This window comes from Panthera tigris, chromosome B1 (genome assembly GCF_018350195.1).
Source record: "Panthera tigris isolate Pti1 chromosome B1, P.tigris_Pti1_mat1.1, whole genome shotgun sequence".
Classification (NCBI taxonomy): domain Eukaryota; kingdom Metazoa; phylum Chordata; class Mammalia; order Carnivora; family Felidae; genus Panthera; species Panthera tigris.
Window position 1 is genome coordinate 84,889,294 of NC_056663.1, and position 19,546 is coordinate 84,908,839.

At 37.9% G+C, this 19,546-nt stretch overlaps 1 protein-coding gene across 1 annotated transcript in view; it reads left to right on the forward strand.

Moving 5' to 3' along the window:
* RNF150 (ring finger protein 150) overlaps nt 1-19,546 on the forward strand; it is a 252,332-nt gene that overhangs the window by 166,708 nt on the left and 66,078 nt on the right. Inside the window, exons 3-4 of the mRNA XM_007091820.3 lie at nt 8,046-8,117; nt 10,307-10,389. Of these exons, the coding sequence (XP_007091882.2) occupies nt 8,046-8,117; nt 10,307-10,389 (155 nt within the window). The remainder of the gene's footprint in view (nt 1-8,045; nt 8,118-10,306; nt 10,390-19,546) is intronic.

A 19,546-nucleotide genomic window follows, 5' to 3' on the forward strand; every position in this document is an offset into this window, starting at 1 on the left:
CAAAAGCAACTGATTTGTTTGGGCCATATTATTAAGAATGTTGATGTTTTACTCATATTCTTGTTAGTTTTGTCTTTTGGAAATCCAATAATACTAGTTTGAAAGTTGTTGAAAGTGGGACAGATTTTTCTTGAATTCAGAAGTCACTATTCGTGTGTGTGTGATTTTCATGTCACTTAAAAAGAAACACAGACATGCAAATACTAACAAAATTTGACTACATGCAAGTGGTCATAGCATTTTTAAAACTTTATGGTGCTTTTCCTTTATTTTGCTAATCTGTTTAATAAATCTAGCACTACATGGTTGCCTGATTGTCATACATATCTCAGAAGTTGATTTTTCTGTATTCTCCAGGAATCAGGAACATCTCTTCCTCCACTGGTAGGGCTTTCATATCTTCTGTCAGCCTCTGCCCAAATGCTGTCCTTTTCCTCCTCCAAAGAGGTATATGTTTATTCTTTCTCAATAACATATCGAATGAGGTTTGACTCAAGGAACTCCACGAGAAAGAGAAAAGAAAAAGAATGCCATTGTACCATTTCTCAGAATAATTACAGAAAACATGTTTTCCTGCCTTTTGTGAGGTATTTGATATCTTGGGGCTTCCAGGGAGGAAGGACTCATAGACCTGATGTTTAAGAGGACTCGATTATTTTCTTTTTTTAACTCTAATTTATCCATCTGTTAATTCTTCTACTTTGGGACTCCCATCTCCCAAATGACTTTATTCTCCACTGAACTCCTTTAACCTCATCAGCTCTCAGCCATCAGAATGCCAGAAATGGAATTTGTCTAATTCATTCACCATTACCTCTGCTGTTAACCATAATCTCTGATTCCTTAATGTCCACATACTTTACATTTCCTGAATAGACACTTTTTTAAAAATAAAGGCAGCTTGCATTTTCCTTTAACAGGGCATGGAAATGGCTTTTTCTGGAAGAGAAAAAGGGGATGTTTTTTAAAGACACCTCATCTTTATTCAGATACAGCCAAAAATAAAATTAAGTGCAGGCCAAAATTTAAAGTAGTCTTTGAACTTACCTTGTGTGCTCACCTTTAAGAAGGGAATATTTCATTTGCTAAAGAATTGTTTTAGAGGACTGGAGGGGAAGATGGCAGCAGAGTAGGAGGACCCTACGCTTGCCTCATCCCACAAATACAACTAGATAGATAGCTTATCTAATTGTCCTGAATACCCCAGAAATCAATCTGAAGACTGGCAGAACAAAGTTCACAACTAGAGGTAGAGAAGAGGCCACATTGAAGAAGGTAGGAAGTGTGGAGACGTGGTTTGGTGGACAAACAGATTTTGGCCACCATGGTGGGGAGGGAGCCGTGGTCAAGGAGAAGGGTGAAGGACAGACCAACATATGGGAACACATGGGAAAAAAATCCCCATAGCAATTGGCCTGGAAAACAAGGCCCGAATTTCATGAGTTCTTGCAACCAGTGAGGCTTAAAGCCTGGAGTTTTAAAGGTCAGCATGCTTGGCTCAGGGAGAGCTTGGAGGACATTGGGGCTGCTGTTGGAGAAAAGGCAGAGAAAACAGCCTAAGGACATACAGCATGGAAACCAATCTGAGGAGGGTCTGGGGCACAGAGCAGGGAGATTAGCTCATCTTGGAGCATGTCACAGAGAGGCAACATTCAAGGAGAGACCCCCTCCAGGAACAAAGGAACACTGGTGGGCAACATTTCCCTCCCTTGTCCCCCAGCATAAATAATGGCCACCTGCAGAAAGCAATGCAGCATAGACCCTGGCTGCCTAATTTGCTTACACCAAGCCCCACCCCCACTGTGTACCCGTGGAACTGCTCTTCTCAGTTACAATTGTCTCAGTCCTAGTTCAGCAGGCCCCCTTCCCCCAGAAGACTGGCCCAAACCCTGGTCCACACCATGTCTCCTAAACTGGGAGTTTTGCAAGGCCTTCATTTTTGTGGCGGTGATGACAGGTCTCCTTTCACAAGCAAGCCAGAGCACACATCGTTAAAATGTGCCCCATTCAGGCCACATACCAAACACTGCCCACAACAGGGAAAGAGAGCCTCTGCAGACAACTGGACTGGAGGATAAAGTGGCTAGGACACAGCAGCCAAGTGCACACAGCACACATAGGAGACACTCCTGTAAATGCCAGGCCCTACAGAATAGGACATAACACTGCAGGGCACCACAGAACTTCTTCTTCATAAAGCCATTACCCTCAAGAATAGGAGACATAGCTGACTTTCCTAACATAAGTGATATGCACAATGGAGAATTTAAAGCAATAATCATAAGGACACTGGGACTTGAGAAAAAAGTGGAGGACAACAGTGAGGTCATTAATACAGAGATAAGTAATAACCTAGCAGAGATAAAGGGCTCAATAAACAAAATGAGAAACATGCTTGATGGAATGAACAGCAGGCTGGGAGAAGCAGAGGAATGAGTTAATGGCCTAGAAGACAGAGTTACGGAAAGTAATGAAGCTGAACAAAAGAAAAAAGAATCAGGCAAAATGAAAATAGACTTAGAGAACTCAGTGACTCCATCAAACATAATAACATTCATATTATAGGGGTACCAGAAAAAGAAGAGAGAGAAAAGGAGGCAGAGAATTTATTTGAGGAAATAATATCTGAAAACTTCCCTAACCCAGGAAGGAAACAGATATCCAAGTCCAAGAAGCACAGAGAGCTGCCAACAAAATCAACAAAGGCAGATGCACACTGAGGCATATTGTAATTAAAATGGCAAAATATAGTGGTAAAGAAAAAATAGTAAAATAAGCAAGACAAAAGAAGACAGTTACATACAAAGGAAAACCTATAAGGCTATCAGGGTATTTTCCAGCAGAAACTTTCCAAGCCAGAAAGGAGTGGGTGGCATGATATATTCAAAGTGCTGAATGGGAAAAACTTGCAGCCAGGAATATTCTACCCAGCAAGGCTGTCATTCAGAGTAGAAGGAAAGACAAACAATTTCCCAAACAAAAACTAGAGGAGATTGTGACCACTAAACCAGCCCTGAAGGAAATATTAAAAGGGACTCATTGAGTGGAAAGGAAAGACTCACACAGACCATACAGAATTCAAAATGGATTAAAAACCTAAATGTGAGATCTGAAATCATAAAAATCTTAGAATAGAGCAAGGTAGTAACATCAGCCTTGCCAAATTTTTTCTAGATAGGTCCCCTGAGGCAAGGGAAACAAAAACCAAAACCTATTGGAGCTACATTAAAGTAAAAAAAGCTTTTGCACATTGAAGGAAATAATCAATGAAACTAAAAAGCAGCCTACAGAATGGGAGATGTTTGCAAATGATATATTGATAAACGGTTAGTATCCAAAATACATAAAGAACTTATAAAACTCAACACTATAAGACAAATAATCCAATTTAAAAATGGGCAGAAGAGGGGTGCCTGGATGGCTCAGTGGATTAAGATCCTGCTCTTGATTTCAGCTTGGGTCATGATCTTGCAGTCCATGAGCTCAAGCCTTGCATTGGGCTCTATGCTGACAGTACAGAGCCTGCTTGGGATTCTCTCTCCCTGTCTCTCTTTGCTCCTCTCCCACACACATGCATGCTGTCTCTAAAAATAAATAAAAAACATTTTTTAAAACTGGGCAGAAGACACAAACAGACATTTCTTCACAGAAGACATACAGATGGCCAACAGACACATGAAGAGATGCTCATCATCACTGATCATCCAGGAAGTGCAAATCAAAACTATAATGAGATAATTACCTCACATCTGTCAGAATGGCAAGAAACAACAGATGTTGGTGAGGATGTGGAGAAAAAAGAACCCTTGTGCACTGTTGGTGGGAATGCAAACTTGGTGCAGGCACTGTGGAAAACAGTCTGGAGGTTCCTCAAAAAGTTAACAATAGAACTCTCCTACGATCTAGTAATCCCACTACTAGACATTTATCCAAATAATACAAGAGCACTAGTTCAAAGGGATACATGCATCACTATGTTTATAGCAGCATTATTTACAATAGCCAAGATATGGAAGCAGCACAAGTGTCCATCGAGGATAAAGAAGATGTGGTGTATATACACAATGGAATATTATTCAGCCATATAAAAGGAAATCTTGCAATTTGCAATGACATGATGGAGCTAGAGAATATTATACTAAGTGAAATAAATCAGTCAAAGAAAGACAAACACCATATGGTTTCACTCATATGTGGAGTTTAAGAAACAAATGAGCAAAGGGAAAAAAGGAGAGACAGAGAGGGACAAAGCAAGAAACAGCCTCTTAACTATAGAGAACAAACTGATGGTTACCAGAGGGGAGGTGGGTGGAGGGATGGGTGAAATAGGTGATGGGGATTAACGAGTGCACATGTTGTGATAAGCATTGGGTGATTAAAATAAAAACTTTTTAAAACAACATTCCTTTTGGGTTGTGTCAAAAGAAGTAACTATTATATAATGAAGTAATAGAATATAAGCAACAGTTAAGACGGAAAAAATATGAATACTGTGTGTATAAGTCAGCATAAGCCACATTACAGACTTTCTAATAAAAGGACATGCCTGGCTTCACTTTTTTTATAGGTATTCTTCAGAACTATATAAAGTGTCTCAAAAATTATTTTAGGCTCTTGTAATGCACTATTTCATCTCTTTCGTAAAACAGTAATATTATATTTATTAAGGTTTCTCTACCACTGGAATGATAATTTTACAAATAGATTATAAATTCCATGAAAATAGGGGTTATGCTCTATATTTCACTATTTTTCCCTTATAATCTCATCACACAGGATTATGCATAGAGGGGCACCTGGGTGGCTCAGTTGGTTAAGTGCCGATTTTGGCTCAGATCATGATCTTGTGATTCATGGGTTCGAGCCCCATGTCGGGCTCTGTGCTGACAGCTTGGATCCTGGAGCCTGCTTCAGATCCTATGTCTCCCTCTTTCTCTGCCTCTCCCCTACTCATGTGCGCACTCTCTCTCTCTCTCTCTCTCAAGAACAAATAAACATTAAAAAAAATTTTAAAGACTTATGCATAGAAAACAATATACTCAGTATGGTACATAAAACCTCATTACAGATCAACAACCGATTGTGAGGCTTAGGAATGCTAACTCTGAACCCCAGTTAAACACACCAAAAGCAATTTCATTCTCTTCATTAGCAGACTTGCACTATGAAAAAATTGTACTCAATTATGTTTTGAATTTCAACAATTTAAGAAAAAATTTTTAAAGAATTGTTTAAATAAAATTAAATTTTGAAAAAAATATTTCTGGTTCCTTTGAGTATAATCTGTGACTGTTGTTTGAAAATAATACTTGCCACTTAATTGCTCTGCTTAGCCCTTGAAAATAAAAAACAGTTGATGTGATTTTGTTGGGGCCAGGTATTATGTAATACACATTAACACAATTGCAAAAATATCTGAGCTCTTGAATGAAAAACAATCAACCTTTGTTTATTTGGGTCCAGATTTCTTATTCTAAATGTAATATCCTACAGGTTTGTTACACTTACTCCTAGTAACTAGTAGCCTCGTCTCAATTCCTTTCAATTCCTGCTCCAGGTTTCTTTTCCAGTGGAAAGCAGCTCTTCGTTGAGACTGACTCGTTTTGCCAAAGCCAGGATCACAGCTTTGCTTACCTTACCACATATATTGCTTATAGTTTGTCCATTAATTTTCCTGTTAACTGGCTAAATTTCATAGATGGTTTTTCATGCTTCAAAAAAAATCTTTTGGTTTAAGATTTTAATTCACTCATCGAACATTTATGGAGTTTCCACTAGATTGTAAGCTAGAAAGAGCAGGAATTAATGTGTTTTTGAACTACCATTTTTTAAAGATTTTTAATTTTTTTAAGTATTCCCTACCCCCATAATGGGGTTCAAACTCAGAACCCCGACATCAAGAGTCACATGTCCTATCAACTCAGCCAGTAGGTGCCCCTTTTCACTACCATTGTTTCCAAAACCCTGGGACAAAATAAGTAATTCAGAATACATGTGGACTAATTGTCAGTTATCAAAGGCAGCTTTACTCTAGGTGCTGGGACCTTCTTGAGGGAAATGTAACAGGGATAAGTTATACAAACAAATGTCATGTTGCAAATGTTATGACAGTGTTTTGAAGCAGCGGGAACGGATTCCATAAGGTATAGACGAGAAGGATCTTCTGTCTTGGGAGACATGGAAGAAGAGCTCCCTGAAGAAGTGGCCTGAGTTAAGATCAAAGGATTGTAGATCAAAACATTAGAGGAAGAAGAAAGGACAGAGAGTTCCATCCTGTTTAGTTTCATCTCGGTGTTTTTCCCTTTCACTCAATGTGCCCCCCACCATGGTATTTATCATTATAAACCTTCCTTGTTTTTCCTGCTACCTTAGTTTGCTAGCTACTCATGGACTTCTGCATAAATCTCAAGTGTATGTAGGTCTCCTTTTAGGTAACAACCAAACTTAACTTTTCTGTTAAAATTGCCGGTAATCATTTAGAAACTAAGGACAAAATATAAAAGAAAATGAATTAACAAGGAGAACACCTGTCTTCTACTTAATTTACTTATTTGCTGTGGTATGCTTGAGGAAGTGCCATATTGATAAACACTTAATAGATTTTGGTTGGTTAGTTCCTTGGCTGGTTGACTGATTAGCTGGCTGGCCAGATGTTGGTTGGCTGCTAGCTAATTGGTAGGTTGGCTGGCTAGCTTGCCAGGTATTGGTTGGATGGCTGGTTGGCCACATGTCCGTTGATTGGCAGGCTGGCTGATTGGTTAGCTGGTTGGCTGATTGGGTGGATGTTGGTTGGTGGGCTGACTGGCTGGTCTGTTGATTGGGTGATTAGTGAATAATAAGAGTGGTAGTTTAGCTTTGGCTTTACAGTCAAACTTAATTCAAATTCTGACTGAGTTTTCATTGACTATGATAAACAATTAAGTTCTGTAAGTCTCAGTTCTTTCTATAAAGTACTATTTTTTCCCCACAGGGTTATTGTAAGAATGAAGGTGATATCGCATATAAAGTTTTAGCAGTACCTAGAGTATGTTAACTGTTTGTTAGAATATGTTCACAATTTTAAAGAAAAGAAAGAAGCTTGAGTATTATTTCCAAAAGGAAAAAATATTAAAGCAAGTGATTATTCTTGTTAAATGTCTTATTTATTATAGTCCTTCAAATATGTTTCACTGCTGCAAATACACTTCTATTACAGGATAGTACCTAAGAAGGAGTTGCTACATGTAGAAAACTCACAGGCACACAAGCAAATCTGCTTGACAGATTAAAACTTAATTCTCTCATCACCCACCCCTTCTCCCTCTCCCCTTCTTCCTCATTGGTCTATCATTACATTATTGCAGGGCTCACTAGGATGGCAACTTTCCCTATCAAAAAAAGAAAAAAGAAGTGATAATATATTATTTGACATGAGTTACAGTGGTTACACAGGTGTGTGCTTTATAATTATTTAAGCTGAACATGTATGTTTTATGCATTTTCCTATATGCATACCCACTCTTAAACATACACAGAGGATGTGAAATTGGCATGTAAGAATGTGATGGAATAGGATAGTACAGGTGAGATATAAATCTAGGCTGGGTCTGTATAAGCAAAGGAAATTCCTTAAAATTCCAAATTGAAAGAAATACACAAACAATAAACCCTGATTGTGCAAAAGGAGATGAAGTTTATTCCAGCTACTCCAGAATGACTATCTCCTTGTATAAGTTAAATGGCTAGAGTGGCAAGTTACTGAACTTAGGTGTGTGTATGCTAGTCTGCACAACTGTAACCCGCGCTGGAGTCCCTGTTGTGTGGGATTTTCCCATGTCATTTGTCACTTGCTTAACATTGCGCGTGAAGAGCTTCTCTCAATGGCAGAGCTCTTTAATAGACCTCAATTACTAGAACCACTTTGCACAAATATGACTGCCCCATCTCTTCCAGCCATTGTCCTTAGCACTCATGCCACTTGTGCATGATTTCAGAGATAGCTGGCCTGGTTTATTAAATGCCGTCAGAAACTCTTTATTACTCACAAGCAGCTTTTGGTTTTTCAGCGCCGACTGGGAGATGCAGCAAAGAAAGCGATCAGCAAGCTCCAGGTCAGAACCATCAAGAAGGGCGACAAGGTAACAGCCTCTTTTCTTTTTGGTAAGGGGCTATCTTAAAACAGTTCCTGATTTTCTGGCAGCCAGGGTAGAAGAGAGGGAAGGGTGGGAAAAGGGGATACGTGACAATAGCTCTCCTGTAAGTCTGTTAGTATACCCATCTTTATTAATATAATTTAAAACAGTTAATAAGATACAGGCAATAGAACAACTAAGTCGTTGGACAGAATATATAAGACATTGAAAAGTAAGGATAGGAAAAACAGATGGAGGTAGGATGCAATTTGTACACAAATATATTACCTGAACTGTGTAACAGAAATGGATCCCAAATTTAGGTTGGGGCTTTCCAGGAGCCAAGGCAAAGAAGGAAAACATATTCAAGCAATATCTAATTACCTTATTCTGGTGTCCCACAAGGTAAAAACCAAATGGTTGTCCTTGGTGTTCCAACTTGAGAATATTTGTCCATAAATCCTTGCAAAGAGGACAGTGTTATATGATGAGTGATGTCCTCCACTGATATTCAGTCCCTCTGAATCTAGCATCTAGAACCCCAAAGTCATTGCAGCAGCCTCCCTAGCTGTAGAATGATGACATAAGGCCAAGAGCAAAAGCATATCTTTTTTAAATTCACTATAATTAACATACAGTGTTATACAGTAGTTTCAGGTATATGACCTAATGACCCAACAATTCTATACATTTCTCAGTGCTCATCAAGATAAGTGTACTCCTGGGGCGCCTGGGCAGCTCAGTTCGTTGAGCCTCCGACTTCGGCTCAGGTCATGATCTCATGGTTTACGGGTTTGAACCCCATGTCGGGCTCTGTGCTGACAGTTCAGAGCCTGGAGCCTGCTTCAGATTCTGTGTCTCCCTCTCTCTCTGCCTCTCCCCCACTCACGCTCTGTCTCTCTCTCCTTCAAAAATAAACATCAAAAAATTTAAAAAAAAAAAAGATAAGTGTACTCCTAATCACCCTTATTTGTTTTACCTGTCCCCTCACCCACTTCCCCTCTGGCAACTACCAGTTGGTTCTCTGTATTTAAGAGTTTGGGTTTTGTTGGTTGTTTTGTTTCCTTTTTTTTATTTTGTTCATTTGTTTCTTAGATTCCACCTATGAGTAAAATCATATGGTGTTTGTCTTTCTCTGACAGACTTATTTCACTTAGCATTATATTCTCTAGATCCATCCATGCAATCACAAATGGCAAGATTTCATTCTTTTTTATAACTGACTAATATTCCATTGTGTGTGTGTGTGTGTGTGTGTGTGTGTGTGTGTGTACACATATATATACACCACATCTTCTTTATCCAGTCATCTATCAATGGACACTTGGGTTGCTTCTATATCGTGGCTATTGTAAATACTGCTGCAATGACCATATCAAAAGCAGAAGCATATCTTGAGGAGGAACAATAAAACAGTGTAGTCCAGGCCCACAGACTTCTAAAGGTCTCTCTTCTCCCCAGAAGAAATTATAGAGCAGCGGATTGCAGTACATGTATTTGGGGCTCCTTGGGCCATTGTAAGGGATTCTCAACTCTTACATGTATTGTCTTTAGTCTGAATAATTGATTTGTCTCACTACATGCTGCTGTTTTTCAACTATATAAAAAGACTTTTGAGCTTAATAAGATGAAATTCATTTAATTCATTACTAAACTTAAAGTATATTTTTTCATTACTTTTTCCCCTCAAACAGAAGAATAAAAGAACAGGGACCACCACATAAGTCATATACAATGGGGTATTGAAAGAGATTTATATACTTGAATAAAAAGTTAAATCCATTGTTCTGGAGTTGTGTACATAAGATTCCCAAGGAGGTGATAGATGAAATATCGTTCAGACAGTTCTCCCTAAACGCTATTTCTCATCCTTGAGCTTTTGATGTCACCTCTAATTATAATAAATAACATTCTCAGTGATGATATTTTTAAAAATTGCTTTCTCACAATTATAATAAATAGCATAATTAGTAACGATACATTAAAAAACCATTCCCTTACAAAAGCTTTTGCAGTGGAACCCAGAAACAAAAAGTGGAGGTTGGAAGGAATGGAAACTGAGCAATTTTTGATTAAGAAAATGGCAGCTGGGCCATTGAAAGCCTTGCTCCAAGCAAGCTCTCCTTGCTTGTTTGGATATTTCCCCAAAAGCTGAAGCTACACAAGTAGGCTCATCTGTATTTTCTCTGTTACAGGAAACAGAGCCCGATTTTGATAACTGTGCAGTTTGCATTGAAGGGTACAAGCCCAACGACGTTGTACGGATCTTGCCCTGCCGGTGAGTCACTGGGCTGCCTGCTTTTGAATGGGGTGTGCATGCCGAGTGCCTGCTGACCTCCCTGGCTCAGACCTGCATGGCCTAGCCCAGCAAGGTCAGTCTGCCCAACCATTTCCGGGTTTAAGTATCAAACAATCAAAAACCTTGTTCTTTTTGTGTGACCTTTCCCCTTGAAAACATTCTTTCTTGTGAAATAAATATTTTTCTGATCTTCCTTGCACCAAAGGATGAGTACTGCTATTCATTAGAACCTCATGATACACAATTTGATGATATGGCTCCAAGTAAGAGCTTTCTATAACAACAAAACTGTGGTGTTTAGAATCAGTTCCCACTTTCACAAGTGCTGTTTTAATATAATTAATGAACTCTTAAAACTATGCTGTGAATACTCATGAAGGGATCAACAGCCAGAATATGGTCAGGAGTACCTGGGAAGTCAAAGGCAAATTCCATTTCCCTTGTTTTTGTTTTTTTTGGATTTTTTGTTTGTTTGTTTGTTTTGTTTGTTTTACCAGCAGGAAGGGAATGTGACAGTCACTCCAAAACTCCTAGAATTTGGAAATGCCAACAGGTCTAGTTGCAAGAACTCCCCAAGTGATTTCTTGTATAACCCTAATCCTTCTCCCTAATTGAAATTCACTGTTAAGGTATTTGAATTTTTTATATGGCTAAAATTAAATAAGTTTAAATACTTCAATGAAATCAAATACTTCAAGACTGCATAAAAGCTGTCTTCCTATAATTAAACAGCTTTTTTAGTGTTGTTGTTGCATCTGTGAAGTATCCTAGAAATAAAAAAATTATCCCTTGAAGAAAGGTTCTTCACTTAGAAAGATTAGCTTTAAAAATTCTTAAGAGTATTTAAGTAAATAAAGTAAATAAAATACACAAAGATATAAATCAGGGCACCTTTAAGAACTGTTTTTTAGACATACAAAAGAAATAAAATATGCCTGTAAAGGAATTAGTTTAATAATCCCAAAATGACAAAGAAGTGTCAAAAAAAAAGGACAGGGTATGCAAATAAATGCAGAAACTCCCAAGGGGAATGGATCTCTTCTGAAATGCTTTTAGGCACATTGATCATCAGGAAAGGGCCTGGAGAAAAGTACACTGTGCTGGCCCTAGCCAGATTCTTCCCTAGGGATTCACTTTCCCTAGTTTATAGATGCTTGACTGTCTCTATGGCAAAATCATAAACTGGGACACGTGAAGACTCGATGGGTCTTCCTATGAGGGAATGTATCAATTCTCTCTTCAGACATTACACTTGGTATTTCCTTGGTGACTTCTAGAAACACTGGCAAAGAATGGCAGGCGGTGTGTGAGCTACAGAGATGCTGCTCCAGAGGTAGCATTTTTTTATGTCTGCAATATTTTACTAAGGGTTTCATAAAGCCTCATAGAAGCGAGGAATGTGCTTTGCTTCTGCTTGGTGTATGTTTAGAGCTCTGTGAGGGTACTACTAAAAAAAATATCAAAGCAAATTTAAGTTGAATTGAAACTTTTTCTTGAGAATATAAATGTAATTAAGAAAGTCTGTTTTAAAAACTATATATAGCATTACTTTAGCTCTGTAATCCATATTGCATAAAGTGACTTCTTCATCTAGAGCTCTGTCATGTACATTCCATGTTACTGCGTAGAATTAACTAGAAGCTGCATAATATCCAAGCCATAGATGTACCACAATTCAATTTACCATGCGCCTGTTGTGGAACATTGGCTGATTTCAGTTCTTAATTATGACAAATTACATTGCTTTAGCAGTGTTTAGATTGTCATCATGTACTATTCCAGATCTATCTCCTACAGTATAATTTTTGGAAATACTAACCAAGGAAATAGCATTTTAATATTTACAAAAAAAAAATAAAACTTCAGGAACTTCAATTATATTTATACTAGCCCTTGCCCTAGGCCAGTTCAGTTTGGCCTGAAACTCTTCATTTTTACATTATTATTTGGTTCTCAGCTCATTCCTTGATTCTTTCTGCTTCAAGCTTCTTATTGTCCATCTGCTTTTATTTCCTTATTGTGGGCCCTGCTTTAAATAACAAAATAACATTGAGAATTACCAAGTACAGGTTAGAGTTCCTTATTGTTTGATCTTAGATGAGCCACATATATTTGCTCTTTGAAGAGCTCATCCATTTTTTCCGTGCTGACTTTAAAGTCGAGATATTTTGATGCCTGTTGCTTGTTTCTGCCAGACAGTCTGCGCTAATGGATGTTATCAAACAAATGCACTGGCATTTGCTTTTTGCTACATAATTTCCTCTGGGGTATGATTAAGCCCTAGCTCCTATGAACTTTATAGACTCTCTTTCTCATTATTTCCAGGCTGACTCACCCACAGAATTTTTTGCATCCCCTCAGAGTATAAACAGTTTCAAAAAAAAAAATCTAGATTTTGTCTTTCTTCTTTTATACTCTTTTCTGCAGCCTCCTAACTTCTGACACACCAGGTACATCACTTCTCTATTGGGGTCACTTAGGGTGTCTTTCCAAATCACTCCAGGATATTCTTGTACCATGATTTTTTCAGAGTCATTATCTTGTTTGTGTCTTTTGGAAACCCTTGCACAAATTAGGATGAATTAATAAATGATCTCCCTTCCTTATCTGTAGTCACGCCGATTACTGAAGTTAAGTCATGCACATATGCACTTACCATTTTCCCCCAGGGGCCTTCTCCAGCACATGCATAGACGAGGCTCCCTGTGGGGCCAGACAGACATGCACATCCACAGCAGCACACAAAGCACCTCAGGGTCAGACAGGTCCAACTTTTGTGGTTTGGGTTTGATCCTAATACACCACTAGGATGTTTTCCAAAGAACTTTGATTTTGCTTACAGCATCTATATGCTGAAATCTACATTACAGTTTACTTTAGGGCTGGTTTTGGCGAGTCAGATTTGTACTTGTGATTATGATTTTTAGCTACAGAAGATATTTTATTGAAGCACTGAATTGAAATGTTATTGTCTTCTCTTGTCCAGAGAATAAGTTGGGCTCTCAGATTCTTCCCGTGGCTTTTATCCTACGGTGTTCCTTTTCTTCAGTAGTTAACCATTTCAGTCTATTTAGCTACCCAGTTTCAAACACTCCGGCTCAAAAAGAATCTGACCTCCTTGGGCAGGGTGAAAGTCTGCCATTAAAAAAAAAAGAAGAATGAAAGAAAGAAAGGAATATATGCATCCTTTCCCTAGGTGCCTGTAGAATTATTTCCTTTTGCTGATGGATCCCTACAGCATTATCATTAATTTAGGAGGGTATTAGTGTCTGCTACTGTCTTTTCCTTTGACTTTGGGAACTCTTGTATGTTGTAGGAACAATTTTAAAGGGCCTGAATGCTTCATTTGAAACAATAGACATTTATTTTGTGGCCGCCGTGTGCCAGGCATGGTGTGAAGTACAGAGTTGAAAACTCTGGCATGATCTCTGCCCTAAAGGAAATCAGTCTAGTGTGGAAGAGAGAGATGTGAGTTTAAACAAGCAATCACAATTCAGAGCGATGCGTACAACAACCAAAGCAAGATGGATTTTAAAAAGTTGGAGGAAGCAAAGCTAGGCACAAGAAAGGCTCCACAAAAAAAGTACATTTTCACACTAACAGCAGTTTGCTTTGTCTATTACATCTTCATTATAGAAGATTGGTATACTGGATAAATATTTAATTATCTGACTCCCTCAGCGTTAGCAGATAACAACTGCTAATATGTGTGTATGTTTCCTTGCTTTGATTTGCCATGCCTATTTTTTCAAGTTTGAGACACTACTGTCAACATCGTTTATTATCCTCTTTTCACTTAATATTCTAAGAATATGTTAGAAATGGTTCTAGATTATTAGTGGCTCATTTTGACTTTCCTTTGGCCTCTGACTCTGTAGGCAGAAGCTGATCAAACTCTAAATTAAATAAACCAACCAAAGCCCCTGGCATGTTGGTGCTTATTTAGAACCTGCTCCTCAAGAGTCCAGATGTTTTCACAGGCCAGTCAGAATATTCTACTGAGGTTAAACAGGAAGGTGTTCTGGCTCCCGTTAGCTTGTTTCTTAATAACCTGTTGAGCTCTTCGCGTCTCACCATCCCACCCCACTTAAAGAAAACAGACAAAAGCAGTTTTTCACATACAGATGATATCATTGGGTTATGCAGAAGTGACCCGTGGAAGCAGCATGCCCTGCTGGCTCCCTGTCATGACAGTTGGATTACAGATAACATCCTCTCAAACTAATTATCATCTTTGGTAGATATGCCCCCACTTTTACCTTGCTCGTAAACAGAGTTCCCATGCAACAAATTCCCTCATATAGTCAATTTTGTAAACAGTGTTTCCTGGAGGACACTGTAGGAGGCAGTCACTACCACCTGTGCTTTTACTGAGGTCTTTGATTTTGATATTTTAGGGGTTAGGGGTTAGTGGTTGGGTAAGGAAAGCAACTTAGTTGTAACACCTATCCCAAGATAGTTCTGGTTGGGAAGTGTTGCGCTTATACTGTTTAGTGTTGAAGCTTCAAGCCAGCTTCCAGTGTTTGAAGGAGAGCAGCAGGCAGGGCTGCTCTGAGCACCCCCTGAGTCAAGGTCAATGAGTGGCCTGTGGGTCCAGGGCTTGTCCAGGCTCCTGGTTCTTCACAACAGGATGTCATTTTTGTCCTGAGCAGGGTTACCTGTTAGATCAGATAATTCTGGAAAGGGTTGGGGGGATAAAAGATACGTAACATAAAATTGACCTTTTTAACCATGTTTTAAGTTTATAATTCAGTGGTATTAAGTACATTCACATTGTTGTATGATCACCACTACTGCCCTTTTCCAAAACTTCATTTTCTCAAACGAAAACTCTAACCGTTAAATGTTAACTCCCCATTCCCCTAGTCTGGAGGGTTGTGTGTGTGTGTGTGTTGTATTTTTAATTTAGCCTTGACCTTTATTATAAAGAAAATGTCAGTGAAGAAACCTAGATTTTGATGTAAGCATCTAATTTAACTTAAAGTTGGCTAACTAATAATCAATTTTTACATATTCAATTTAAAACCTAACAAAGAATGATAATTATTATCATTGTTGCTATTATTATTCTTGTTACTATTATTACAATACTAATATGATGTTACTCTTATTATGATTAGGACTATAAGTGCTCCTGTTACCATTACTAACATCATTACCACCATCCATTCTTTCCTGGCTTTCTGTAGTAGCTTTCTCACTAATCTTCCTGCTTCAACTCCTGCCCCTTAATTATTCATTCTGATAAGTCTATTTTTAATTATCCAGCTAGATTAGCTGGACTCCAGGTACTTTTTTAGCAAGTACAACTTTAAACTCATTAAATGTATCAAAAGTGTGATTTTTAAAAAAGTCTACTCTTTGGGAAGATTTATTGAAATATAATTCAATCCTTTTGTTTCTCTGAATATACATCTGTAATAAGGTAGGTTCACAGAAATCCAGAAAACCAGAAATCCTGCCCTATTACACATATTAGCTCCTCAGGGAGAATGGAGTTGGCTGGTGCAATTGCCAGCATTTTTATCAGGGATTGGTTGCTGTAAAAAGCAATCTTCAGAAACTTGCCGTTGTGTCTCTTGTTAGGATTTTATTCCATGACTTCTTCATGGGGCTTTGCCAGAGCAGCTCATGTACAGAATAACCACACTTCTTCCAAGCAAAGGAATGTTTTTATATTGTGGGTAATGAATTATGATACCATCCAGATTTTTTTCTGTTTGTTGGTAGAAGGCCAAGAGCCAAATTTGTGGCCCACCCCTAGCCAAAATGGATTTTTTAGCTTTATCCTTGACCATTTTATGTCTCCATTCTTGTTTTAATTTCTTCTTTTTCATTTACGGCACCTTTTTGAATATCTGCATCTCCTAAGTCACCTTAAGTCGTTTCTAGGATAAACATTTTCCATGTTTGTAAAACTTTATCAACATCATTTTCAATTAACATATAATGTCTCATATGTCATCATTTATTTGACTATTTTTAGACATTTAAGCTGTTCCCCACACATACATATTTTTTGCTATAATAAATAACACAGTTATAAATAGTTATGTGTGTAGACCTTAGTTGATATTTCAGATTATTTCCTTGTTTCTGGGGTTATGAATTCAAATTGCCTAATTGTTGCCCATGAAGCTTTACTGAAGGAGTTTTCTAATAAGAGGTAAGAATGTCTCAGGCAAAGATAACTGATGCAACCTATAATTGACAGATTATAGTGCGGGAGTCGGGGATGATGGTGGAGAGGCAGGCAAGCCTAGATCGTTGGACCCGAATGCCCATCTGGATTATAGCCAGGGGCTGAGGGGCTTGCTGGGTTCAGCTTTTGCTGTTTACATTGCATGCTGGCACTATGTGGAGTATAACTCAGAGGGATCTGCCAGGAGTCTGAGGACCAATTAAGAGACTATTGCAAAGTCAAGGTAAGAAATGCTGGGGGCCCGAACTGGAGTCAGGAGAGATTTGGGAAGTAGACCCAGCATGAGACAGCATTTGCAACAGTTGAAAATGGCCACCCGTACCAGCTGGTGATTGGTAGATACATCTGTAATTGTTTATATTTAAAACATGTGCATATCTTTGCATTTTGATTCTAAATAATAGGAAAAAGTCATGCAGGTATCGCACTGTTGCTCAAAAACCATAACAGAAGAAACACATTTCGAGCACTGAAACAGATTTAATCACAAAACAAATAAACAAACACCTTGAGGACCAGCTTTGGCTCACCTAGGCAAAGTTCCATTTTGGAAAGATGATTGTTGGATTCTGGGTGGTAAAATATGCCACGTTTCCTCTTCTATCCATTTTAGGAATGAGACTAGTTGGGGACATAGAATTTATCATACTGCCTTTTTTTTTTTTTTTTTTGAAACTTAAGTCTACATTTTTACAAAGATCAGAACACGAGTAACAGCATTTGTTTTGAAAGTGATGAAGTGGAGATTTAAACACAATAATATGCCAAATTATAAATCAAAAACAGAATAAGTGGTTACTGTTAGAGTATAGAACAGATTTATAGTGAAGGACAAATGAAGCTTATATTTGCTAATTGATACTCTAACTTACAAAAGAATTTCTGGTGACATTTCAGTATCTGAGGCAGATAAAACCTAAAAGGGTGAGGCCAGGAGATTTGGAAAAGGAATGCTTTTGAGGTCAGTTGAAAAGTCAAAGCTGACATTTGTTTTACTAGTTTTGATGAGTTCTTTGGAAGGCCTGTTACGTGTGTCAACAACTGACGAGATGGTCATATGTCCACTCTGTCCATCTAACCAACCCAACAGCCAGCTGCTTCCCTTTCTCAGCTGATGTAACTGACATATTTGTAACATGGACCTAATTATTGGCTCCTCAAATACTATAATCCATTAACTCCTGTGCCCTAGGACAGGTGACATTTTCTTCTGCCAGAGAAGCAGCTCTGGGAGACATCTAGAATAAAGTACATGGCTAACAGTAGAGGGATCCATTTGTAAAGCTGTCTGAAAAAAGCATGTATCCTAAGACTCCCAGAGTACTTGCCTGGCAAGGCCCAGCCTCCTTAAAATCAAATTAATAAGATGTACTGAGCTAATGGAGGTGTAAGCACAGTGCCTACACCAAAGTGCCTTGCTAAACAAACAGTGGCTTTCATCCAACGGGAAACTGTTCACTATGTCTCAGAGAATATCCTTGTTTTCATTGGATGCTTCCAACCAGATCCACCTGGGCATTTCATAGCCTCCCCTGCTTCTCCTGAAACTCTGATGTGAAGTCCAGATCTTGGATGACAGCCCAGAGCAATACCACAGTTCAACCCTGATATTCATGATAAACTTGTCTTTTTAGGGGACACAGGGTCTCTCATTCACTCTCCCTGCAAGATACTACAAGACCATAATGAACAACATAAGAAATCGTTCTAATCTCCTATAAAAAATGAACATCATTTTAATATTTGAAAACTTTAAAAATCATAATCAAGTTTTACCGAAAGCACTGAAAATAGATAGTAGTTCCCTTAAGGTTTTTAGCCCCAGGGATCAGTCTGATTGTAAGATGAGTCAAGTGTACTGAATGTCTGTGTGAACAGAAAATTCCAAACTGTTTATGAGTAAAAAAAAAAAAAAAAAAAAAAAAAAAAAAAAAAAACCTATAAAACTCTGTAATGTGATCATGATTCTGACTATGAGTCCTATAATTCATGAAGTGGAAAACAAAGGGGTAATTTCTGGACAGGCAGCAATGGTCTATCCTGACTTTACCCTGCCGTGACCGATATATACGCTTGATTAGGAACAGATTTTTTTCCAGGTTCCTTATTTGTGAAAAGAGTGATGAATGTTGGCTGATTTTCATGAGGTTTGACTTATTCTTTCATGCCCATATTATGCAAATTAGATTATTAGTCATCATTTTCACAGCTATTTCTTTATACATGTGATTTTAAAAATAACTTCAAGGTTTTATTGCTAATTGTGGGAAATTTTGAAAATAGGGAAAAGTATAAAGTAAACAAAAATAATCTCACCACCCAGAAATAATCATTATTCATATTGGTATATTAAATTTTTCTAATGGATATATATAAACATCGCATGTATATTGGTAAACCTTGTAGAGCCAGACCATTAATATAATTTTTTTCTACTTTCTTATTTGACATTAAAAAGTAAGCATTGGTGGGGGATGGGCTAAAAATGGGTGATGGGCATTAAGGAGGGTACTTGTTGGGATGAGCACTGGGTATTATATGTAAGTGATGAATCACTAAATTCTACTCCTGAAAATAAATAAATAAATAAGCATTTTTCTATAACTTTAGAAATTTTTTAAAAATACTTTAGTGGTTGCACAATATAGTCCGTTGTTGGAGTTTATTTAATTGTCCCCTGTTGTTCAGCAAATAAATTGCTTTCAGTTTTCATCATTATGAAATCACGACCATTTTAATTGTTTATATATACTATTTCTGTATTTGTCCCTTAGGATATATTCTTAAAAGTCAATTTACGGAGTCAAAAGTGATTTTGAAGGATCTTGATAAGTTTTGTTGAACTGCTTTCCTAAATGGTAACAATTTACTCCCCACCAGCAGAGGTGGGCATGCTCATGTTAGCGAACCTTTGGAACCATGAAGTACCACGGT